At 43.2% G+C, this 23,771-nt stretch overlaps 1 protein-coding gene across 2 annotated transcripts in view; it reads right to left on the minus strand.

Moving 5' to 3' along the window:
• Positions 1-221: 221 nt before the first annotated feature.
• The window catches only part of tmeff1a (transmembrane protein with EGF-like and two follistatin-like domains 1a), a 77,414-nt gene continuing 53,864 nt past the window's right edge, over positions 222-23,771 (minus strand). The window contains exons 2-10 of one of the 2 annotated variants that reach the window (XM_029642018.2): positions 19,185-19,294; positions 14,134-14,263; positions 11,696-11,722; positions 8,034-8,130; positions 7,546-7,694; positions 3,668-3,718; positions 2,814-2,931; positions 2,386-2,547; positions 222-1,862 (exon numbers count right to left, since the gene is read on the minus strand). In XM_029642018.2, the coding sequence (XP_029497878.1) occupies positions 1,778-1,862; positions 2,386-2,547; positions 2,814-2,931; positions 3,668-3,718; positions 7,546-7,694; positions 8,034-8,130; positions 11,696-11,722; positions 14,134-14,263; positions 19,185-19,294 (929 nt within the window). In that variant the 3' untranslated portion in view covers positions 222-1,777. Of the gene's footprint in view, positions 1,863-2,385; positions 2,548-2,813; positions 2,932-3,667; positions 3,722-7,545; positions 7,695-8,033; positions 8,131-11,695; positions 11,723-14,133; positions 14,264-19,184; positions 19,295-23,771 lie in introns of both variants that reach the window. The other variant, XM_029642016.2, reaches the window with a different exon arrangement.

The raw sequence follows: 23,771 nt of genomic DNA on the forward strand, positions 1-23,771 counted from the left end.
ATTACCACCAACTGGACTGGAGTACGGACCTCAGTTCATCTGTCACCCACGTGGGTAAATTCTCCTAAAAACCAATGAGGAGATGGGAAAGGCGGGACTTGCAGCGCATTAAGCGTCACAAATAGAACACGAGTGGTGTGGTTACCCTTCCCTCTCTGTTGAGGGATGACAGTGTAGTAAAACAGGACATTTCATTCCTATTGATGCATTCCAAACCATGACACATTAAAAAACATTTCCATTTTATTTTTTGGGGACAAAAATTGCCTATGAAGTCCTACATGCAGAAGATCAACGACATGTCAAACACATTCTAGTCACATTTATAGTCACGGCTGAGATGGTAAAGAACAAGTAGAAACACTTCGCTCAAAGACCTACGACCAGATGTAGGCAGACTAAAGACATTTACATAAAGGCCCCAGTGATGAAATAAATAACTACTTAAACTGGCGGTTAAGCATTACACTTTGGACCTCGGAAGTGTTCTTTTTCATCCTATTCATTCGTCCATTCAACATTTTCTCTGTATTTGGAATGTCTTGCTGAGGAGCAAATGTAAGTAACGTTTTGTGGAGAAACAACAACAGCATTACATCCTCACATTCAAAGAAAACCCTTGATTACATCCATTTCGGCAACCAATAAGTTTTTAATTACATGAAAGTATCCTAAAGGGATGATAGTAGTATCTCAATGTGTAGTCCTTCATTTTGTATCATGAAATAAAATACCACTGCTCCCCAAAGTCAACAGCTCTTTCATTACAATCCTGTGATTGTAAGACAGTTAAAAGACCCCCCCCAACGCATTACAATCCACTTTCATGTCTCCACCATCAAAGTCAAACTCCAGTCATAGATACATTGATGTAACCCAGTATGACAGGAGACTTATTTTAAAAATGACACATTCCTTTCCCCCCCCCACTGACAAATCAATCAATCTACCGTCCGAATTCTATTTTACATGGAGGCCTATAATGTGCTGGCATAATCGGACTGGTAGAGCTGCTGAGATGAAAGCTTTGAGGACTTGTCATCTTTTCTTTAAGTTAAAACTACACCACAGAACACAGTTTCACAAGTCATGCAATATACCGTACAGTAACTAGAATTAGAAAAAGAATCCTCGTAATAATAATGTAAACGTTTAAAAAATGTCACCATGAATAAAATGACAAAATAAATGATTAGCTAGTTAAACACAGTGTATTCTTTAAAATTGTAATTACATATCAAAGAATAAGTGTAAACATATTATCCACCTTGCTGGCTGACCCCTCACCCAATAAATAAAAACGTCATTTTGGTGATCAGCTGCACATCATTTGTAAAAAGACATAGAAAGAGAGAGAGAAAGAGTCTTGGAGTAAATTGTTTCCAATACGTTCCAGCACATTCCATATAGGCAGACGCTGTGTATGTTTCCTTGGGATTCATTTTCCAGTTCGCCGAAGGTACCGTATTTTCGAGAAAGAAAAAGCTAAAAGTAAACAAACAGGAATAAAAAAACAACTAAACAAAAATGCCGATATAAGGGTAAGCGACGAGCGGCATGGTCGACGGTTCCTCATACCAGTACGTGGCTGGAAAATGTAAAAAATAGCGCTGCAATATACGCTACATATCCACTAGAGAAACAGAAAAGTAAGGTCCCTGAAATAAATATCCTCATTCTTCTATATTTTTGGAAGAATAAAATAATAAAATGACAAATCTTTACATAAAAAAAATTGTGTTCCACGTTGTAAGAAAAAAATATTTAAAAACACGAGCTATACCATCCTGGAGTTAGTGTCTGATGAAAAGTGTCCAAGGTTTTGCTTTTGTCGACGGCCCCTGTTGTTTTTGGGGCATTTCCTGTAAGTACAAAAAAGGAAATTAGTTTTGAGACTCAGATTTTAAGTCGGTGCTTAAAACTAAGCTATGAGAGATTCATGTGGTTTTGTTAAATGATGGATGGTTTGTTTAACTGTCGGCTAGGGAAGATGAACTTTCCCCACACACATTAATATTGTATTCTCTTCTAAGCACTGAATAACTTAATAAAACTCCACAGAAAGTTAATTGATTGCCTTTGATCCAGATGTTATTTCTTAGCATCCATACACCTACTCCACGGAATTACTATCATGCGATGAGTAACCTTGCCTAAGATTTGAACAGCTAGGCTTTAGCTCAGCGGACTAACGGTCCTGTGCCACCCCGGAGACCTAGGTTTAAACCCTCGTCAGTCACACATACGGTTGGCTTCCTTGGCTGTAAGCCGTACACACCTCACGCCTAGGGTTATTTTCAATCCTCTCAGTCGCTGAACTTGACGACAATGTGGAAGACCGAAACGTCACACCCTCCGTGAGAGTTGTGACACCTAGCCGCTTACCTCATGATGCACATCACCACGGCAACGATGACGGCGATCTGTACAGCGCCAATGATGGCGGCGATGAGGACGTAGTGGAGCTTCTGGCCGCTGGGCACCACATACAGGACGTTGAAGTCCTGGGGCTCCTCGCACTGTGCCCCCTTGTAGCCCGAGTCACACCTGTTGGCGCCATCGCAAGGAGACAGAGCCACAATGAAAAAAAAAATGACATTAAGATCAGCTGTACAATGTCACAATGCTCCATTTCTATTATGAACAAAACGTTCCGACCCTTCCATTTATGACAGACACATGACATACAGATTATCAGACCGCTTCATGCTCCATCCAAACAGTGGGGTGTCTCGCCTGTCAGCGATCTGCCTGCAGCACGTGATCGGGAAAGAAGAAAGGAAAGGAGGAGCCACGACAGATGTGAGACAGACCTGCAGGTGGCCATGTTGTACTTGATCTCGCATTTCCCGTGTACACAGAAGCCAGCGTAGCTCTCCGCACAGGGGATGTGCATCCCGGCGTAGAAGCCATCCCCGGCGTCTGCGGTGTCTGAGAAATGGAATTTTAGAAGAAAAGACATAACCCAAGCAACTTTGCAAACTATTCCTAGCAATCGCCAGATCCCGAATTATTTGCAAGACTTCTTTTGAGCACAACTGTTTATTTATTTCGGCCTAGGACATGTGAACTACTGTGTCTACAGCAATATAGCTGTCAGCTGCGAATGTGTACATCAAAATCAAATAAACTGCTAAATCTTCAAATGAAAACAAACATTCCCAACAAATAAGGAGAGAATGGCATTTGCGGTAATGATATGTGACGACATCACATGTCCGTTTTGATTTGATTCCCTCTCTCGTTAGGAACAGTTGTATGTCATGTGTATGTTAGGCATTGTTATGGTAACCGTTTGTCAGTAACATTTGATTGCACAGTATTATGAATTGTATCGGCACTGAAGCCATCGATTCAAAATGCTCAGAGGTGTGGGAATGACGAGAGATTGAGTTGATTATAATAGCAATGCACAAAATGAAAAGATGGAAAATACAGTCCTGGGTGCTTTTGTATCTGTTCTTCTTTTGATCTGCTTCTATGCTGCAGTAAGTAGGTGAAGTGGTGTTATTGGTACACTATTACATTATGTTTGCCGAGCGTTTAAAAATAAAACAAATCTACTGTGGCTTTATGGTGGGATTATGACTTCAATGCCACTACATAAATCAACAACTGCAACACAATGACAGGTAGATTGAATAGAGTCAATTGAAAAAATGCTTGCCTAAAAGATTGTAGGAACTGCCGTCATCTTTCTTCCCCATTTTCTCTTTATCTGCTGGTAGAAATAAGAGAAGATAAGTTGAAGCTCTCACACACACACATTCATATATGCATATAATACACATGTGTATATAGTATGTGTGTGAAATAGGACAGACATAAGCACCCACCAAATGATAATGAATACTATGATTGCACACACACACACACACACACACACACACACACACACACACACACACACTCATTCACTTATGTTGTTCATCATGAATACAGTCATCAGAATACGACCAAGGTTTTAGATACACATTCCTCCTGAGGTCTTTTTAAGAGTTGGTAAATGTAGCCTATGCTACTGTTCGGTCTGTGCTGGTGCCTACCTCCTGATCTTATCAGGATTGGATATATAGCCATCACCCATCTGGTATGCTGGATGGCCTCTGTCTGTTTAGTCCTCTCAGATCCACGAGGGGGGACTAATGGGTTTGGGATTGGGCCCTATGTCTGCCTGTGAGGACTTGGAGTTCTGTCTGTCTTTTCTGTGTCTGCCCGTCAGTCAGCCTGCCTGTGTCTGCCTGTCAGTCAGCCTGTCTGTGTCTGCCCGTCAGTCAGTCTGCGTGTGTCTGCCCGTCAGTCAGCCTGCCTGTGTCTGCCCGTCAGTCAGTCTGTCTGTGTCTGCCCGTCAGTCAGCCTGCCTGTGTCTGCCCGTCAGTCAGCCTGCCTGTGTCTGCCCGTCAGTCAGTCTGTCTGTGTCTGCCCGTCAGTCAGCCTGCCTGTGTCTGCCCATCAGTCAGCCTGCCTGTGTCTGCCCGTCAGTCAGCCTGTCTGTGTCTGCCCGTCAGTCAGCCTGCCTGTGTCTGCCTGCCTGTATCTTGTCTGCATGTCTGTCAGTCTGTCTACACGAGAGACCGCTGGACACAGGTCCTGTCCATCTGTCTGGCTACAGATCGGGCTCAAACAAACAAACTGGCTGAGAATGTTTCTCTTCATGGATGTTTGGAGGATAATTATTTCCCAGGGTTTCCAAGGAAGTGGGGGATGTTTGGAGGATAATTATTTCCCAGGGTTTCCAAGGAAGTGGGGGATGTTTGGAGGATAATTATTTCCCAGGGTTTCCAAGGAAGTGGGGGATGTTTGGAGGATAATTATTTCCCAGGGTTTCCAAGGAAGTGGGGGATGTTTGGAGGATAATTATTTCCCAGGGTTTCCAAGGAAGTGGGGGATGTTTGGAGGATAATTATTTCCCAGGGTTTCCAAGGAAGTGGGGGATGTTTGGAGGATAATTGTTTCCAAGGAAGTGGGGGATGTTTGCTCTCTGTCTGAAGGGGGATATCTATCTGTCAGAACAGAGGCGTAAAGAGGTCTATCTATGTGTTTACGGGCCTTTCGATGTGAGGAGAGTCCGGTATGTAACAACAAGTGCAGGGAGTTGTGCCAGTGCCTGTTGCTGTGACAATGTGCGTGATTGTGGTGTGTCTGTGTGTCAATCTGTGTTTGTAGTCTTCCTATCATACAAAACAGTCGACAGCTAACGCTGGCTTGACACAACGCCGCTCTCGTCTTGTTGCTCGCGGACGAGAGCGGTTGGTGGGGTGCATGTTAAACAGGAAGATGAGAGGAATAGAGTGAGGCTGTGAATAAGTAAACACAGCAGCACATACTCATCCATTTTTTAGATTGTATCCTTCCTCTAGAAATATTGACAGTGCTTCTTTCTTTTGTGTTTGTTTTTGATGTTGCACTGTGTAGTTGCTCACAATGCAGCCACAGTAGGAAGTCAGTGATTGTAGAAAATTCTAGAGGGATAATCCTGGTTGTTTTAACCTAAAAAAGTGTGCCTGATTATGAGAGAATTGCTGAGAGATATAGCATTACTGAGATAGCTACAGATTTACCTTGCTGTTGCTTTGATGTACAAACATCTAACATGCAACAGTGGTTAAATATGTAGTGCCACCTGCAAACAAATGCTTGGGCTTTATTTTGAAGTTGTCGAGTTTACTAACCCTTAAATTAGTGCACAACCTAAAGGAATTTAAATATGATCAAATATGAATAGACTCTAGTCAATGACACTGTGGTTGAACGAATGAATCTGCTAAAATAAAATCATGGGGAAAGTATTCATTGAAACTGCGATAACATTTGGCATATGGGCTTTCGAGCGTCACAAAATATCTTAATCCCGGTTTGTGTCAAGGAAACCGGTGCGATCCTGGCAAGTTGGTCTGCTGCTCTACATACTGAGGCAGGTGCTCCTCCTCCCAGATCCGGCAAGGCACACTGCCGCTCCTGACATCTGCAAACCAGGTTCCAAATAATATTATGCTTTCATTCAAATAATTGACCTGGGATTGATTGAGCATATCTGGCACGAAAGAACCAATGGAATGCAAACCCCAAATCCAAACCCCTCCCACCTGGCAATACAGACAGGCTCAATCAGATGCTTGAAAGAAAACAAATACTACTTGATCCCAAGTCTGGACATTTGACTACCTTAAACAACCAACAAGAAATCCATAAAAGGTCCTGCATTTTTTCTATTAGGACCTGTGGGAACACTCGTTTTAGGCTATCGGCCAAGTTTTGTGTAAAAAAGTAGGGGGGGGGGGGTTATTGAGTAAATCAAGTCTAAGAAGATATACTCTGAGGGTGGTTTTATGAAATAGCTTGGGGTGTTGGCACTGTCAACCCCAGAGTCTGGAAACATCAGACAACAACACAGGACTACAAATGAGCCCCCCTCCACTACACCCCCCAAAAAAAGTCATCCAGCATTGGCTAGATCAAAACTTCTCATACTGTGACCTGGGATAACAGAACTAATTTGAGCTTTTTCCCTCAAAAGATGCCTCTGAAACACACAAGGCGTAGCGAGCTTCAATCACGGCTGAGTAAATTGAATTCTGGGAAGGTTTCGACGTGACAGGGGTTTGGAATGGCGGCGGGGGAGTATAAATAAATGTTATTCCTTTTGAGGCGCTGGTCAGGGCTTGTTGTTTACAGACTTCTGAGGCTTTGATACGCTTGCCTGGTGCTCATTGATTTTAGTGACTGATCGATCGGCTCAGTGCTGACGACAGGTGTCTGCTTGGTGAGGCTTATCTGGCTGCGAGCAGCTTCAGTCAGGCGAGCATGAAGGACTCTACGAGTGGAAACGGGGCCTAGCATTACCACAGCTTTGTGTCAAGTGTGACTTTGTATAACTTGTGCGATGAGGCTACAATGGGACGACAGATTTTGGGGAAAGATAGCATATGGTTAGCTAGCATTTGTAGTAGCATAGGGTTAGCGTAAGAAAGTCTCCAGGTGAGATGAGTGAAGCTAACAGTATTGTTCCTGGAACTAGTGTAATTACACTTCCCCGAGAGACTCAAAACGGTTGATTAAAATGTGAACATTCTGCTTAAAGTGAGGCATTGGCCTAGCCCTAATATGGCTAGCTTCCTATGGCATCTACCATAATTATGGAGGCTAGCTTGTATACTGTAGGTTTGGCCCAAATAGACTGGGGCCAGTTCCCAGTTTGTTTCCAGTGTAAGTAAGAGACTGACACTAGAATAATGCTAACATAAACACCCCCCTCCAATCCAATTAGTGACAACAATTAAAAACAATTAAAAACAAGTTCAAAAGGGACACATTTTGGAATTTCAGTAGATGACTACGTCAAAATGCGAAAATCCCCAAATCTGGTCTTGCTGGGCTTTGAAAAGCTGCGCCCTAACCTTTGCAAATTACAAAAGTACACCAATTCAACCCAGTTGTGTACAGTAGGTTGTGAGTTTGTGTGCCCAAATGAAGAAAAAAAATGCAAAAAATATATATATTTTTTTTACAAGCAGTAAACCAGTTTTACTAGTTGTTCAGTCTCACCTGGGCATCTCCCAAGATGCTTGACGTCGATCTGCTCCTGCTTCATGCACGAGGCCTCTCGGACCAAACAGGGGTTGTTGTAGGAGTTTCCGTCCGTGGCGCACACAGGGTTCTCATTGTGTCCACTGCAGTCAATGTTACATATGCACCTGACAGAAAAAGAGGAACATGTTTAACCCTTATTGTGTCACTCCAAACTCCTGGTCTACTTCCATCAGCGTCGACTACAGTATATGAGGAAGATCTCTTGGACGTGAACGTTCAGAGGGTGATTATGTAGGATTATACTCCATGATACTAATACTGTATATTGATGCAGTATGATATAGTATTGAAATGTAAAATGTATTTTAGATTCTAATGACAATGTGTTTAATATTGTTGGTCCTACAATGAGGCCAGAGACAACTCATCAACGCTTAAGTTCAATATTCTATGACCTATTGTATGATATGAAAAAAGATAGTTACTATTTTACAGACACTCACCAGACGTCCTCAGAGTCCTCGTCGCATTCCGCTCCATACTTGCACGTGCCGCACTTAGTGAACTTCTTCCCCGCGTCTGTGCCTGAGCCTTCGTATTCTGGGAGAGCAGGGTGGACAACATCCAAAACACTGTTACCAGCTATTTGGGGTTTCTCTTGCTCAGACAATGGCTCAGTATAGGAGAAACCCCTAGCCCCTTGTCACTTTATGTAGAACCAAGATAACTAGGCGCGGTAGTAGCTTCACCTTGCCTTCTGATAGGCAAGTAGGATGTTTTGCAATATTCCTAATCAAATCTTTTCAGCGCCTAAGGGTTAAGGCCTAAGGCCTAAGGGTTAAGGCCTAGGGGTTTTTCATGACTATCATTCACTAGGTTTCAAATCAATTGGCGACACACACCATATCATTATGTGACTCCAGGTTTACTTCCATATGATGGTGAATATATCATATATTTGCGCATAAAGGCGTTTCCACTGCCATCTCTCGCATAATACATTTTACCGACACAAAAAGATCCCCCCCCACGAACAAATGATCTGCCGTCAATTATACAATTGTACCGAAACGTCCTGTTTCCATCACTCTCATTTACAGGAGGCGGATAAGGAAGGGAAAAGACACTAGTGACTCACACATTCTATTACGCCAGGTTGAATGAGTAAAGGGATTTATATAATGACAGTGAAAAGAAAGCATGGTATTTTGGAATTATAGCGATGCATTACTATTATCTGGCAGTGGAGTGGTGATTTTTCAGTGGAGCAGAGCATTCACTACGGACAAGGCAATAACACCCAAACAACACCCAAATGCAGATATCAATGAGGTGAGGTATCATTATCATCTGTGTGCAGATGATTGGGGCTGTATTCATCGAGGGCCGTTTAGGGATTCATCCGGTGTAATTTCCTCATGTAAAACACGCCCACCACTGTCAAAGCGGATTACAATTAACCCATATTTGATCAAACGCAATAAACCAGGGCGGCCGTCGTGGGGGGAATATGGGTTATCGCCGCTGTACTGACAGATTGGCCCGCTGCTTATGCTTGTATTGCCCGTGGTGCTCAGTTGTGTTTAGTCGGGACGACACAGGATCAATAGATAAAGATCTGCTAAGGCTTTGTTGTCGCTGCTAGGCTGACCTGTGTCACCAGATGTTGTCAGCATTACCCAAGAAACTATATGTACCACATTAAAAGCTCATGAGGCATTTATACGTTATATTCTCCAAGAATAAATGACTTTAGATACAGTCACATCCCAGATTAGTTCCCCTTAAATTGTAGCACGTTATTACAGATTCGATTGATATACATTACTTGTGTGATAAAACAGAGAGGTGAATATTATTTGTATCTGTAAGGGTTTTCCTCCTCCTCTTCGTCTGAGGAGGAGAAGCGAGAAGGATCGGAGGACCAATGCGCAGCGTGGTAAGTGTCCATGGTTCTTTAATAACAGAAACTCAACATGAACACACTACAAAACAATAAACATGGCAAAACCCGAAAACAGTCCTATCTGGTGCAGAGAACACAGAGACAGGAAACAAATACCCACAAACCCCCTACACAAAACAAGCTACCTAAATATGGTTCCCAATCAGAGACAATGACCAACACATGCCTCTGAGAACCATATCAGGCCAAACAAAGAAATAGACAAACTAGACACACAACATAGAATGTCCATCCAGCTCATGTCCTGACCAACACTAAATCAAGGAAAACACACAAGAACTATGGTCAGAACGTGACAGCATCCTTTTATCAAATGGGTTTAACGGATGTAAGCCCACATCCAGCAGTCCGCCCAAACTAACAGCAATTCTCCATTCTCTAGATAGAATGTATTAGCTTTACGACACTCAGTCAGCCAGTCCTTGTTTTAATTACATTTGCTTTGCTTTGCCAAAGCAGGATATTATACACCTGAAGAGAACACAACCCTACCACCCCACAACAACCCTTTCACATTGCTAGCAACCTACCACTCCATGGAAACGGCTATACAGTACCTCACTGTGCATCCCCACTCAATCAATGCCGGTGTACGTGTTACCTTCTATCCATCTTTTTACATTATTACAACACGCCGACGCCTGGGCGCAAACACACAACAGCCATGAGCCATCCACAGAGGCACACACAAAGGCTGAGTGTACCAAACAAACATTCTGTTCTCACTTCTCCCTCGCTCTCTCCAACTCGCTCAGACACACACACACACACCACAGGAATGCTGGTCTGGGAAGGATGGCTCACAACAATGGCTGGAATGGAGTAAATGGAATGGTATCGAACACAAAGTTCCATTCCATAATTCCGTTCCAGCCATTACCATGAGCCTGTCCTCCCATCCAACCACCTCTGATACACAACATATTAGGTACACACACCAGACAATCCTCAAACACACCAGACAATCCTCAAAACACACCAGACACAGCAATCACACACACACACACAATCCCTACAGAGAACCACCCAATAGTGTTCAAAGGGGACAGCAAAACACATCCAAAGCACAGAGACAGATACACAAGCATCAGAGCTCAATTGCACTTTAATCATTTATGTCATAAACAGCTCAGCCAATCGCCTGTAGGGGATTATGCACGTCTATCCAGTCCTGTGCAGATGGTAGAGATATTGGGTCCCCAGTCACTGCTTTCCAATTAAAACCACATTAAACAACAAACGCTGCGGTCGCCACATGCAGATGGTCACAAAATGTCTCGGTGGGCTTGGCATTTGTGCGAGTGAGAGAATACACTGTTCAAATATTACTGACAGGCTACAGATATGCTGTTGAAAATGGTGCTAATAGTCTACAGATGGTTTGTTGAGCATCTATAGCTTGTTGAAAATGACGATATAGACTGTTGAGATGCTAAAGACATGCAATTGAAATGTTACCGATAGTCTGTAGATGGACTATCCAAATAGTGTTACTGAAATATCAATGCCTCCATCAGGAGAAGTTACTGGGACGAACGAACGGCCATTTTCTCTTGGACCATTATCAGGGACTTAATATTCCAGCTTGCTTACAGACTGTGTACAAAGCCAGGCGGTTCACTGGCGTGTGTAACCCCCATTCACAAATCATCCAAAAAGCCAGCTTGAGTATTCATTAAAGGAATTTGTTGTGTATTGTCTGAAATGTATTCCGAGACCAACTCAAGAGTTGGAAGCTTTCAGAAGTAGTGAATAAGCAGGGGGATGTAAAGTTAAACTGCAATCTAAATAGGCATTTCCAGAAATGTCCGACACACCAATTGTCACAGTCAAGGGACTGCATTGGCATTCAGCATGAACAGAATAGGAAATAAGTGCTTGGTGTATCAAGTACTTCCTAGGAGTTAAGTTAAGAGGCAGTACGGAGGTTTATTTGCTAATAATGTTTACCTCACATTTTACCTAAATGGTTCACATATACACATACGACCGCCATTCTTAACTTGTGAAACCGCACAATCCGTGGTTTCAGGTGTGCCCCTTTCTTGTCCAATGTAGTCATTTTGGGGCCTTTGAGGTATGTAAGTATGTTTCACTGATATATTTGCCTAAGTCACATCATCTAGTACATGTGTAGTTCGAAAACCATATCGGATGTATATGCTTAACACAGGATTAACCATAGAGTATACCACGTACCTCCGTCTCCAGAGCCGGAGCCAGTATCTGTGAAGACAGGAAAGACGTTGTCACAATTCTAATCCACATATGGTGTATGCCCTTCAAAAACACTGCTTCCCTATATTTCTTGGCATAGTGTTGTTGCATTAAGAAATGGACCCTGGCAACACAAATCTTGGCACAGTGTGCTTGAATTAAGAAATGGACACATGCTTCCAAGATTTTGGCATGGTATTGTTGCATTAGGAGATGAATATTGGCTGCATCGTTTAATTAAAGTTCCCCACAGCTTTCTTTTACAGCACCTCTATCCAAATTCATAGTTCACGAAAACTTTTAACAGTGGGACCAGACGTAAATTCTCTAGAAACTACGAAAGATCAGCTTCAAGGTTTACTCAACCCAAAACCACAGCCCAGTCTTGACTGCAAAAACATTGACTGTGGTTCAATCTAGCTCAATTGGGCCGACCAACCAGTGCTCCCGCACATTGACTAAGCGGGCCGACCAACCTGTGCTCCCGCACATTGGCTAAGCGGGCCGACCAACCAGTGCTCCCGCACATTGGCTAAGCGGGCTATCTGCATTGTGTCCCGCCACCCCTCTTTTACGCTACTGCTACACTCTGTTCATCATATATGCATAGTCACTTGAACCATATCTACATGTATATACTACCTCAATCAGCCTGACTACCCGGTGTCTGTATGTAGCCTCGCTACTGTTACTTTTCACTGTTGTCTTATTTCTTTACTTACTTATTGTTCATCTAATACCTTTTTTCACTATTGGATGGAGCCTGTTGTATTCGGCGCACGTGACAAATAAACTTTGATTTGATCAAATCCATACTGCAGAAAAATGACTGTTCCGCTTTAGGTAGCTAACATTTACCGAGTGAAAAACTTGATCGCACTTCTCGGTGTGGGTTTGATAAAAATGTTTAAACAACTCTTATACCGAATGCTAATTCTATTATGTAACCCAAACAATACGTTTTTCCTATCCGAATTCTGACACACCCTTGACTCTGACCAATTTTGTTACCAATTTTGACCCCCTGATCCCAGCAAATGCTGAATGCTTATCATAAACGATGTATGATGTCTCCTCTCTCCATGCCCCTTTTAATGTGTTCTTGGACAGTGGAGGGCATCCACCTACACGGACACTCCTGCAACTACTCCTACTCACTACTGCAACAAATGCTTAGCCCTATTGCTGCATCCTAAAGGGCAACCTTTTCCCTTTATAGAGCACTACTTCTGACCAGGGCCCATAGGGCTCTGGTCAAAAGTAGTGCACTAAACAGTGAATAGGGTGCCCTTATCAGGGTCCTTAGTATTCATGGTGTTGCCTCGGCAGTCGACTCATAGCCGCCAAACGCTTCAATGAAAGAAAGCCTAAATATAGGCAAGAGGAAATGGGACTAGGCAAGGAGAGAGGGGAATGAAGCAGAGGGCATTTTGCGGCGCAAAAGAGTGCACTGCTGTGATGCGTCACCAGGGAAGTCAGGCCACCGCCCGAGAGATTGGTTTCACGACACGAGCTGGAAACTGTTGCTCAACGTTTCTCACACGTTTTGCTATGTGTTATGACAATGTGACCCCTGGGATGTCTGTGATACTCGAAGAGAAAACCTGTCTGTCTTAGTGTAGGCACAGGTGAAAAAGTGGTGTGAGTGTGTGTCTGTGGGCAATCTGTGCAGGGCTTTTGTTTCTGCCTCAGAATTGGCTTCTGGGTTAGACCTGGTGAACCAGTCAGATATTTCCTATTCAAAGCAGTACACTGATGAATGACAAGCAAATAACTAACACTTCCAAATACACCTATTCTGAAATTGTGATTTCGACAACAGGTATCCCCAACAGAGCCATCTGCTTTCCATCTATTTTCTTTAATTGCTAATTGATGTAGACCTAAGAAACGAGGTGAGCGGAATCTCAAACCAATCAGTGTAATCAATAAAGTATTGAGGAGAGTAGAAACCCTGTAGACACGCCAGCCCTTGAGGACTGGGATTGAGAGAACCTGGGGCTGCGTTCTAATTCCCACACTTCTCCCTGAAGTATGGACTTGCTCACTCCCCCCACATGGACGTCAAAGCTCATTGGATTGGCATCAGCTAGAACTAGAGCTGAAAGAGTTTCTACAATATTTCTTCCACCACTCTGTTCCTTTTAAATCCACCAGGGGAGTGAAGGAGCGCACACACAGGGGCGAAAGGTAGACAAACAGACTGCAGCCCTGAACAAGTCTACATCCATTGAACGTTATTGTAATAATATAAATACAATTATTTGAACAGACATTTCCATTCAAGTGAATGTTCTGTTCTGGGCTGTGATGGGTTGTGGACATATGAGTCAAATTGCTGTGGTCTGAGGGAATTTAGATTTTTTTTCCTTTAAGAAATGATATTTCTCTGATTGTAACGTAGAAGTGGAAACACTCACCTGCAGAGCATGGCCCATCAGATGAGCGTGATATGAGCCTCTGCTGTTTGCAGGAGGCCTGTCTTCGGTAGCATTCATTCTGGTAGGTGTCGCCATTGGAGCCACACACAGGGATGTAGTTTTTGTGGCACTGAAATTAAAAGCAGAAAACAAAAAACAAAATAGTGACATAGACGTCTACATAATGCAAAGAGGCAATATACAACCTCAGAAGGTTGAAGAAATTCGGCTTGTCACCAAAAGCACTCAAACTTTTGCAGATGCACAATCACCGCCTGGTACGGCAACTGCTCCGCCCACAACCATAAGGCTCTCCAAAGGCTAGTGAGGTCTGCACAACGCATCACCGGGGGCAAACTACCTGCCCTCCAGGACACCTGGGAGACACACCAAACATGTGGAAGAAGGTGCTCTGGTCAGATGAAACCAAAATTGAACTTTTTGGCAACAATGCAAAACGTTATGTTTGGCGTAAAAGCAACACAGCTCATCACCCTGAACACACCATCCCCACTATCAAACATGGTGGTGGCAGCATCATGGTTTGGGCCTGCTTTTCTTCAGCAGGGACAGGGAAGATGGTTAAAATTGATGGGAAGATGGATGGAGCCAAATACAGGACCATTCTGGAAGAAAACCTGATGGAGTCTGCAAAAGACCTGAGACTGGGACGGAGATTTGTCTTCCAACAAGACAATGATCCAAAACATAAAGCAAAATCTACAATGGAATGGTTCAAAAATAAACATATCCAGGTGTTAGAATGGCCAAGTCAAAGTCCAGACCTGAATCCAATTGAGAATCTGTGGAAAGAACTGAAAACTGCTGTTCACAAATGCTCTCCATCCAACCTCACTGAGCTCGAGCTGTTTTGCAAGGAGGAATGGGAAAATATTTCAGTCTCTCGATGTGCAAAACTGATAGAGACATACCCCAAGCGACTTACAGCTGTAATCGCAGCAAAAGCTGGCGCTACAAAGTATTAACTTAAGGGGGCTGAATAATTGTGCACGCCCAATTTCAGTTTTTGATTTGTTAAAAAAGTTTGAAATATCCAATAAATGTCGTTCCACTTCATGATTGTGTCCCACTTGTTGTTGATTCTTCAGAAAAAAATACAGTTTTATATCTTTATGTTTGAAGCCTGAAATGTGGCAAAAGGTCGCAAAGTTCAAGGGGGCCGAATACTTTCGCAAGGCACTGTATATACTGTCCTCGATACCATCTACTTCATCTTGCCTATGCCTTTCTGTACCATCACTCATCTATATATTTTTATGTACATATTATTATTCATTCCTTTACACTGTGTATACAAGGTAGTTGTGGAATTGTTAGGTTAGATTACTTGTTGGTCATTACTGCAGTGTCGGAACTAGAAGCACAAGCATTTCGCTACACTCGCATTAACATCCGCTAACCATGTGCATGTGACAAGTAAAATTTGATTTGATTTTGATTTGAGAGTGCAGATACTTTCACAACAAGAAAATGCGAAATAGGTAGTTGCGAAATAGTAGTAAGCTAGCTAATGCACAAGCTGTCATTGAGTAGCCAAAGCCATAATATAAATATAAATATACAGTGCCTTCGGAAAGTATTCAGACCCCTTCCCCTTTCCATATTTTGTTACGTTAGCGCCTTATAAAATAAAAAACAGAAATACCTTATTTACATAAGTATTCAGACCATTTGCTATGAGACTTGAAATTGAGCTCAGGTGCATCCTGTTTCCATTGATCATTCTTGAGATGTTTCACCTGTGGTAAATTCAATTGATTGGACATGATTTGGAAAAGCAAACACCTGTCTAGATAATGTCCCACAGGTGATAGTCAGTGCAAAACACCCATCTCTGCAGCTGTCACGGCTCTCGTGGGTTGAAGGAGACCAAGGTGCAGCGTGGTAGGCGTTCATGATATTTATTAAATAACAAAGTAGAAAAACGCACAGTTCTGTCAGGTAACTAAACAGCCAAACAGAAAATAACTACCCACAAAACGCAGGTGGGGAAAAGGCTGCCTAAGTATGGTTCCCAATCAGAGACAACGATAGTCAGCTATCCCTGATTGAGAACCATACCCGGCCAAAACATAGAAATGAAGAAACTAGAATGCCCTCCCTAGTCACACCCTGGCCTAACCAAAATAGAGAATAAAAGCCTCTCTATGGCCCGGGTGTGACAGTACCCCCCCCCCCCCACCAAAGGTGCGGACTCCGGCCGCAAAACCTGACTCGCTGGAGGCTCCGGACCGGGGACCCTCGCTGGAGGCTCCGGAGCGCAGTTCAATGCTGGAGGCTTCGTGCTTTGGATCATCACTGGAGGCTTCGTGCTTTGGATCATCACTGGAGGCTTCGTGCCATGGATCATCACTGGAGGCTTCGTGCCATGGATCATCGCTGGAGGCTTCGTGCCATGGATCATCACGCACTGGAGGCCAGGCGCGCTGAGCCGGCACCATCCGTCCTGGCTGGATGCTCACTCTAGCCCGTCCAATGCGGGGAGCTGGAATGTAGCGCACCGGGATGTGAACGCGCACTGGAGACACCATGCGCTCCGCCGCATAACACGGTGCCTGACCAGTACCACGCTCCCTACGGTAAGCACGAGGAGTTGGCTCAGGTCTGAACCCTGACTCTACCACACTCCCCGTGTGCGCCCCCCAAATATTTTTGGGGAGTGGCCTCCCGGTCTTTCGTGCCAGCCGTGACCCTGTGTAAACCTGGGCCCTTTACCTCGCTGCTTCCACCTGCTCCCATGGCAGGCAATCCTTTCCCGCCAGGATCTCCTCCCACGTCCAGGATCCTTTCCCATTCAGGCTGTCCTCCCATGTCCAGTTCTCCTTACCACGCTGCTTGGTCCGTTTGTGGTGGGTAGTTCAGTCACGAACGTCATCAGGGAAATGACCGGACCAAGGTGCAGCGTGGTGAGCGTACATTTCTTTTTTATTTTGAATGTCGCCAACAAGAAAACACCAAAAACTAACGTGAAGCTGACTAGGGCTATACAGGTAGACCGCTGTCCCTGATTGAGAACCATACCCGGCCAAAACATAGAAACAGTAAACATAGAAATAAAGAAACTAGAATGCCCACCCTAGTCACACCGCAGCACTCCACCAATCAGGCCTTTATGGTAGAGTGGCCAGACGGAAGCAACTCCTCAGCAAAAGGCACATGACAGCCTGCTTGGAGTTTGCCAAAAGGCACATAAAGGATGATGAGAAACAAGATTCTTTGGTCTGATGAAACCAAGATTGAACTCTTTCACGTCTGGAGGACTCCTGGCCCCATCCCTACGGCAAAGCATAGTGGTGGCAGGGACTGGGAGACTAGTCATGATCGAGGGAAGCCCGGACTTGAACCCGATCGAACATCTCTGGAGAGACCTGAACATTTCTGTGCAGCAACGCTCCCCATCCAACCTGACAGAGCTTGAGAGGATCTGCAGAGAAGAAATTGGAGAAACTCCACAAATACAGGTGTGCCAAGCTTGTAGCGTCATATACTAGACTCGAGGCAGTAATCGTTGCCAAAGGTGCTTAAACAAAGTACTGAGTAAAGGGTCTGAAAACTTATGTAAATGTGATATCAGTTTTGTTACACATTTCTAAAAAACTGTTTTTACTTTGTCATTATGGGGTATTGTGTCAAGATTGATGAGGGGAATAAACAATTTAATCCATTTTAGAATAAGGCTGTAATGTAACAAAATGTGGAAAAAGTCAAGGGGTCTGAATACTTCCCCTAATGCACTGTACATTCTAGTCTATCGTTCATTATGAGGGAATGTCATGAATGGTTATAACCTATGTAATGTCGCATCTAGGAAGCTTCATAAAGGCTTTGCAGGCAAGGACTGATTAAAGACATACTGTAGGCTATTGCTCAGTCTCCCCATTAAACTATGTCTCTAAGGTATTCTGGTTTCTTCACACACACACCTGTCCTCCTTCTGTTGCAATTACAGTCACATTAGAGAGAAATATGGTGGCCTTCTCATTCAGCACCTCGGACTACAGAAAGCAACCTAGACTAGAGGGCGAAAACAACAGCACTCCTCTCCGAAGCTATACCAAGCACCGGGGGTGGGTAGTAACACACAACAAGTAACGCTTTACATGTACTTAAGTCTGTTTGTGGAAGAACTAGTACTTTCTAGTTACTCTCTGTGGGCTGTACTTGTACTCTTACTCAAGTATTTTCTGAAGAAAGTAACTTACCTTTTACTCTGTTACATTTTACCAAATCACTTCAGTTACATAGATTTATTTTACTCTATTGTCGCTGTCAGATGAAAACCTAGTGACTGTTGTGATTATACATTTATTTTACTCTGTGATTATACATTTATTGTCTCTCAGTTGTCCATCAAACCCTGTATCTCCACCACAGCTCTTGAAGTGAAGCACGTCTTCACTCCTAAGGAGATTTTTTTGACGTTGAAGTTGAGACTAGTGTTTTGCGGGTACTATTTATTGAAGCTGCCAGTTGAGGACTTGTGAGGTGTCTGTTTCTCAAAGTAGACACTAATGTACTTCTCCTCTTGCTCAGTTGTGCACCGGGGCCTCCCACTCCTCTTTCTATTCTGCTTAGAGCCAGTTTGCGCTGTTCTGTGAAGGGAGTAACTATGCTGAAGGACATCTGCAAGATGGTGCTAGCAGGCTTAAATAACGCATTTCAAATCAATTGCACTAAGTTGTTGTTATCTTTGTTTACCATAAGGTGTAAAAAATTAACAAACTAAATGTGTAACTAGTATTTAAGTAGTTTTCTGACCGGATCCTTTTTACTCTTACTTGAGTAGTTTCTTAAGAGGGCTACTTTTACATTTACTTGAGTAAATTACAATCTAAGTAACAATACCTTCACTTAAATCCAGATTTTCAGCACTCTACCCACCTCTGCCAAGCATATCATTCATAATTTTTTCAACATAAAAATACACACACTGCAGGCTCGTGTTTTCCTACCTTGTCAGGACATTCTGAACCTGATAACGTAGGTAAACATGTACACACACAAAATCTGGTAGAAACTACACCACATACCTGAAACTGGCACACACACTTCAGCGTGGCTCCGTCATCCCTGCAGACACCTCCAAAACGGCAACTGGAGTCGTCACACACTCGTAGGTCGCTCTTCTTCTCCGACAGATCTAGTAAGACAAAGAAAAAAAGAGGTCATTAATTAATTTTGAATGTAGGCTACACATCTTCTGCGTTCCAAATGGCACCCTATTCCCTATTTAGTGCACTACTTTGACCAAGTCCCATCCATTCAAAAAAATGCTGCATTAAAAACAACCCAATTTGGGTTATTTGGTAACCCAGCCCTGGGTAAATACTGGACAGAACACATGTTGGGTTATTTGGTAACCCGGCCCTGGGTAAATACTGGACAGAACACATGTTGGGTTATTTGGTAACCCGGCCCTGGGTAAATACTGGACAGAACACATGTTGGGTTATTTGGTAACCCGGCCCTGGGTAAATACTGGACAGAACACATGTTGGGTTATTTGGTAACCCGGCCCTGGGTAAATATTGGACAGAACACCTGTTAGGTTATTTGGTAACCCAGCCCTGGGTAAATACTGGACAGAACACATGTTGGGTTATTTGGTAACCCAGCCCTGGGTAAATACTGGACAGAACACATGTTGGGTTATTTGGTAACCCAGCCCTGGATAAATACTGGACAGAACACATGTTGGGTTATTTGGTAACCCAGCCCTGGGTAAATACTGGACATGTTGGGCTGCATAAATAACCCAACATGTGTTCACTACTACCCAACATGTGTTCACTACTACCCAACATGTGTTCACTACTACCCAACATGTGTTCACTACTACCCAACATGTGTTCACTACTACCCAACATGTGTTCACTACTACCCACCATGTGTTCACTACTACCCAACATGTGTTCACTACTACCCACCATGTGTTCACTACTACCCACCATGTGTTCACTACTACCCACCATGTGTTCACTACTACCCAACATGTGTTCACTACTACCCAACATGTGTTCACTACTACCCAACATGTGTTCACTACTACCCAACATGTGTTCACTACTACCCAACATGTGTTCACTACTACCCAACATGTGTTCTCTACACCCAACCACCCATCCATGATGTTCTAGACTTTGCTTAACATTGATGTTGAAAACAACTACCCAACATGTGTTCACTACTACCCAACATGTGTTCACTACTACCCAACATGTGTTCACTACTACCCAACATGTGTTCACTACTACCCAACATGAATCTTTGTTTTCATTTCAACAATTTACTATCTGTGATGTTCTAGATGCTTTGCTTAAGATTGATGTGAAAAGAAATACACTGGGGCGGAGGAGTTATCATTTGTCCCTTGGACTCCCTTCCCAGGTCTATACTTTGTTTTGTATTTATTTAGTATGGTCAGGCATGAGTTGGGTGGGTTGTCCACGTTTATTTTTCTAGGGGGCATTATGTTTACTCATGGTTCTTAATCCCCAGGATGTGTAGCAAATTAGTGGAAGTATACGCCGTTTCAATGAATAAGGCTGATTGAACAGATCAGTATGTTTAGCTTAAAATGTTGATAAACTATTATTTCTTCACATTTTAGCACAGCAATGTGGTAGGCCTAGAATGCTGCGAATGTTAAACATTTTGTGGGAAAACACTGTTCTAAAATTCACCCCGCACCTGTAAGGGGTTTCATTGACAGAGATGGAAGTATTTATTTGAAATTTAGAGAGGGAAGGGAGATCTAAAATATGCAACAATTACCATTGCTAATATGACTGGGATAATGACTTTGGCTGCTAGACAATGAAAGAAAGCTGAAAGAATACCAATAGAACAGGAGAACACATACGAAGTCTTTATACAATAATTGCCTCCATGTTTCTATGGTGGGAATTTGGCTCTAGGCTACTTTGAAACATGTTATGAAATGATTCATAATATCAAGTAAATGTCCAGGTTCCAAACAATTAAGGAACAGGGAAAATATAGTGAGGCTAATTATGGCGATGCTAATGATAACTGTCTTCTGGTAGATGGAAAGGCTTTCCCAGAAACCTTCTCAATTAAATGTTAACTAGTTACAAAGTAGCATTTGCCTACCTAGCAGAATGGTATCATGATTATTTGCATCTATCCAGTGGCCATTTGTTTTGCAAACTCCATCTCATGTGTTACAGAAACACCACTAACCAAACAACCGTGCTAGGTGCATGGGGACCTCATTTATAAACCGTATGTACGTATAAAATATACCCCAAAATGTGCGTGCACCAGTTCATGCAAAAGTTGGTATTTAAAACAATTTTACTTGACGTGAGAATGGACTAACCTCCCCGCAAACTTCATACCATGCGGACACATCTGCTAGTGGTTGAAATATTCTATTGCAAGCTGGCAAGTATTTATACCATGCGGACACATCTGCTAGTGGTTGAAATATTCTATTGCAAGCTGGCAAGTATTTATACCATGAGGACGCACATCTGCTAGTGGTTGAAATATTCTATTGCAAGCTGGCAAGTATTTATACCATGAGGACGCACATCTGCTAGTGGTTGAAATATTCTATTGCAAGCTGGCAAGTATTTTGTACAAATCGGGGATATGATGAAAATCTTATTCATAAAAAATAAAAATAAACATACTAACAATAACGTAGCCATTTGCCATTACTGGGAAGAGTGAAAATATGTTTATTAGAATAGTATTTTCCTTGAAATAGGCATAGGACATAGGAATTTGTTTTCTATTTATTTTATTTTCATAACCATTGCAGAATATATTCCTCACTTTTTCTGGCTGTGATGGGTTCATTTTCCCGAAGGAGCCATACAACAAATGACCATGTGCATCTCTCAGCCTAGTGGCCTAGCAAATAGGCCATATGCATCTCTGGTTTTGCAAGATCATTAGCAGCATGGTTTATAATACCGGCATACAGTCAAATTTAACAGCTTATCTTTGACATTGATGTCGGCCTATGCAGCAAGTTTGAAGTATTTATTGTCACGTGCACAAGTACAGTGAAATGCCTTTCTTGCTTGCTCTTTCCCAACATTGCAGTAATGAACATCAGTAGAAAAGTAGAAAAAATCCTCTTAGTAGGACAAAAAACACACGTACTGTAATTGGATTTTATTTAGTAGCCTGCTCTACAATGTTACAGAATTCACGGGCAGTCCATCATATTTTGGTTGGTGGAAAAGTCGATATAAAAAGGTTCTGCTGACAGGTCCACAACAATTTGACATTGTTTTCTCGTTCAGTAACGGACAGTCCTTTTCCAGATACAGCATAAATTACTGCTAAAGATTTAAACATTCTGCCAACAGTATGGGTAGGTTAAAGTATTGCTGTGCGATAGGAGTGCGACATCATTGCCCATTTAATCTCAGAACCTATCGCAAGGGACGACATACACTACATTACCAAAAGAATGTGGACACCTCGTCGAACACCTCATTCCAAAAGCATGGGCATTAATATGGAGTTTGTCCCCCTTTTTGCGAATATAACAGCCTCCACTCTTCTGGGAAGGCTTTCCACTAGATGTTGGAACATTGCTGCTATAACAGCCTCCACTTTTCTGGGAAGGCTTTCCACTAGATGTTGGAACATTGCTGCTATAACAGCCTCCACTCTTCTGGGAAGACTTTCCAGTAGATGTTGGAACATTGCTGTGGGCACTTGCTTCCATTCAGCCACAAGAGCATTAGTGAGGTCGAGCACTGACGTTGGGTGATTAGGCCTGGCTCACAGTCGGCATTTCAATTCATCCCAAAGATGTTCGATTGGGGTTGAGGTCAAGGCTGTGTGGAGGCAGATCAAGTTCTTCCACACCGATCTCAACAAACCATTTCTGTATGGACCTCACTTTGTGCACGTGGGCATTGTCAAGGTGAAACAGGAAAGGGCCATCCGCCAATCTTTTGCCACAATGTTGGAAGCACAGAATTGTCTAGAATGTCGCTGTATGCTGTAGCATTAAGATTTCCCTTCACTGGAACTAAGGGGCCTAACCTGAACCATGAAAAACAGCTCCAACCATTATTCCTCCACCACCACACATTACAGTTGGCACTATGCATTGGGGCAGGTACCGTTTTCCTGGCATCTGCCAAACCTGGATTCATCTGTCGGACTGCCAGATGGCGAAGCATGATTCATCACTTCAGAGAAAGCGTTTCCACTGCTCCAGAGTCCAATGGCGGCTAGTTTTACACCACTGCAGCCGACGCCTGGCATTGCGTATGGTGATCTTAGGCTTGTGTGCAGCAGCTCGGCCATGGAAACCCATTCCATGAAGTTCCCGACGAACAGTTATTGTGCTGACGTTGCTTCCAGAGGCTGTTTGGAACTTGGTAGTGAGTGTTGCCATCGAGGACAGACGAGTTTTACTCGTTATGCACTTCAGCACTTGGTGGTCCCTTTCTGTAAGCTTGTGTGGCCTACCACTTTTGGCCGTTGTCACTCCTAGATGTTTCCACTTCACAATAACAGCACTTACAGTTGACCAGGGCAGCTAGAGCAGGGAAAATTTTGACGAATTGACTTGTTGGAAAGGTGGCATCCTATGACGGTGTTTGTCTATGGCTAATGTGCTC

This window comes from Oncorhynchus nerka, linkage group LG9b, assembly GCF_034236695.1.
Source record: "Oncorhynchus nerka isolate Pitt River linkage group LG9b, Oner_Uvic_2.0, whole genome shotgun sequence".
NCBI lineage: Eukaryota > Metazoa > Chordata > Actinopteri > Salmoniformes > Salmonidae > Oncorhynchus > Oncorhynchus nerka.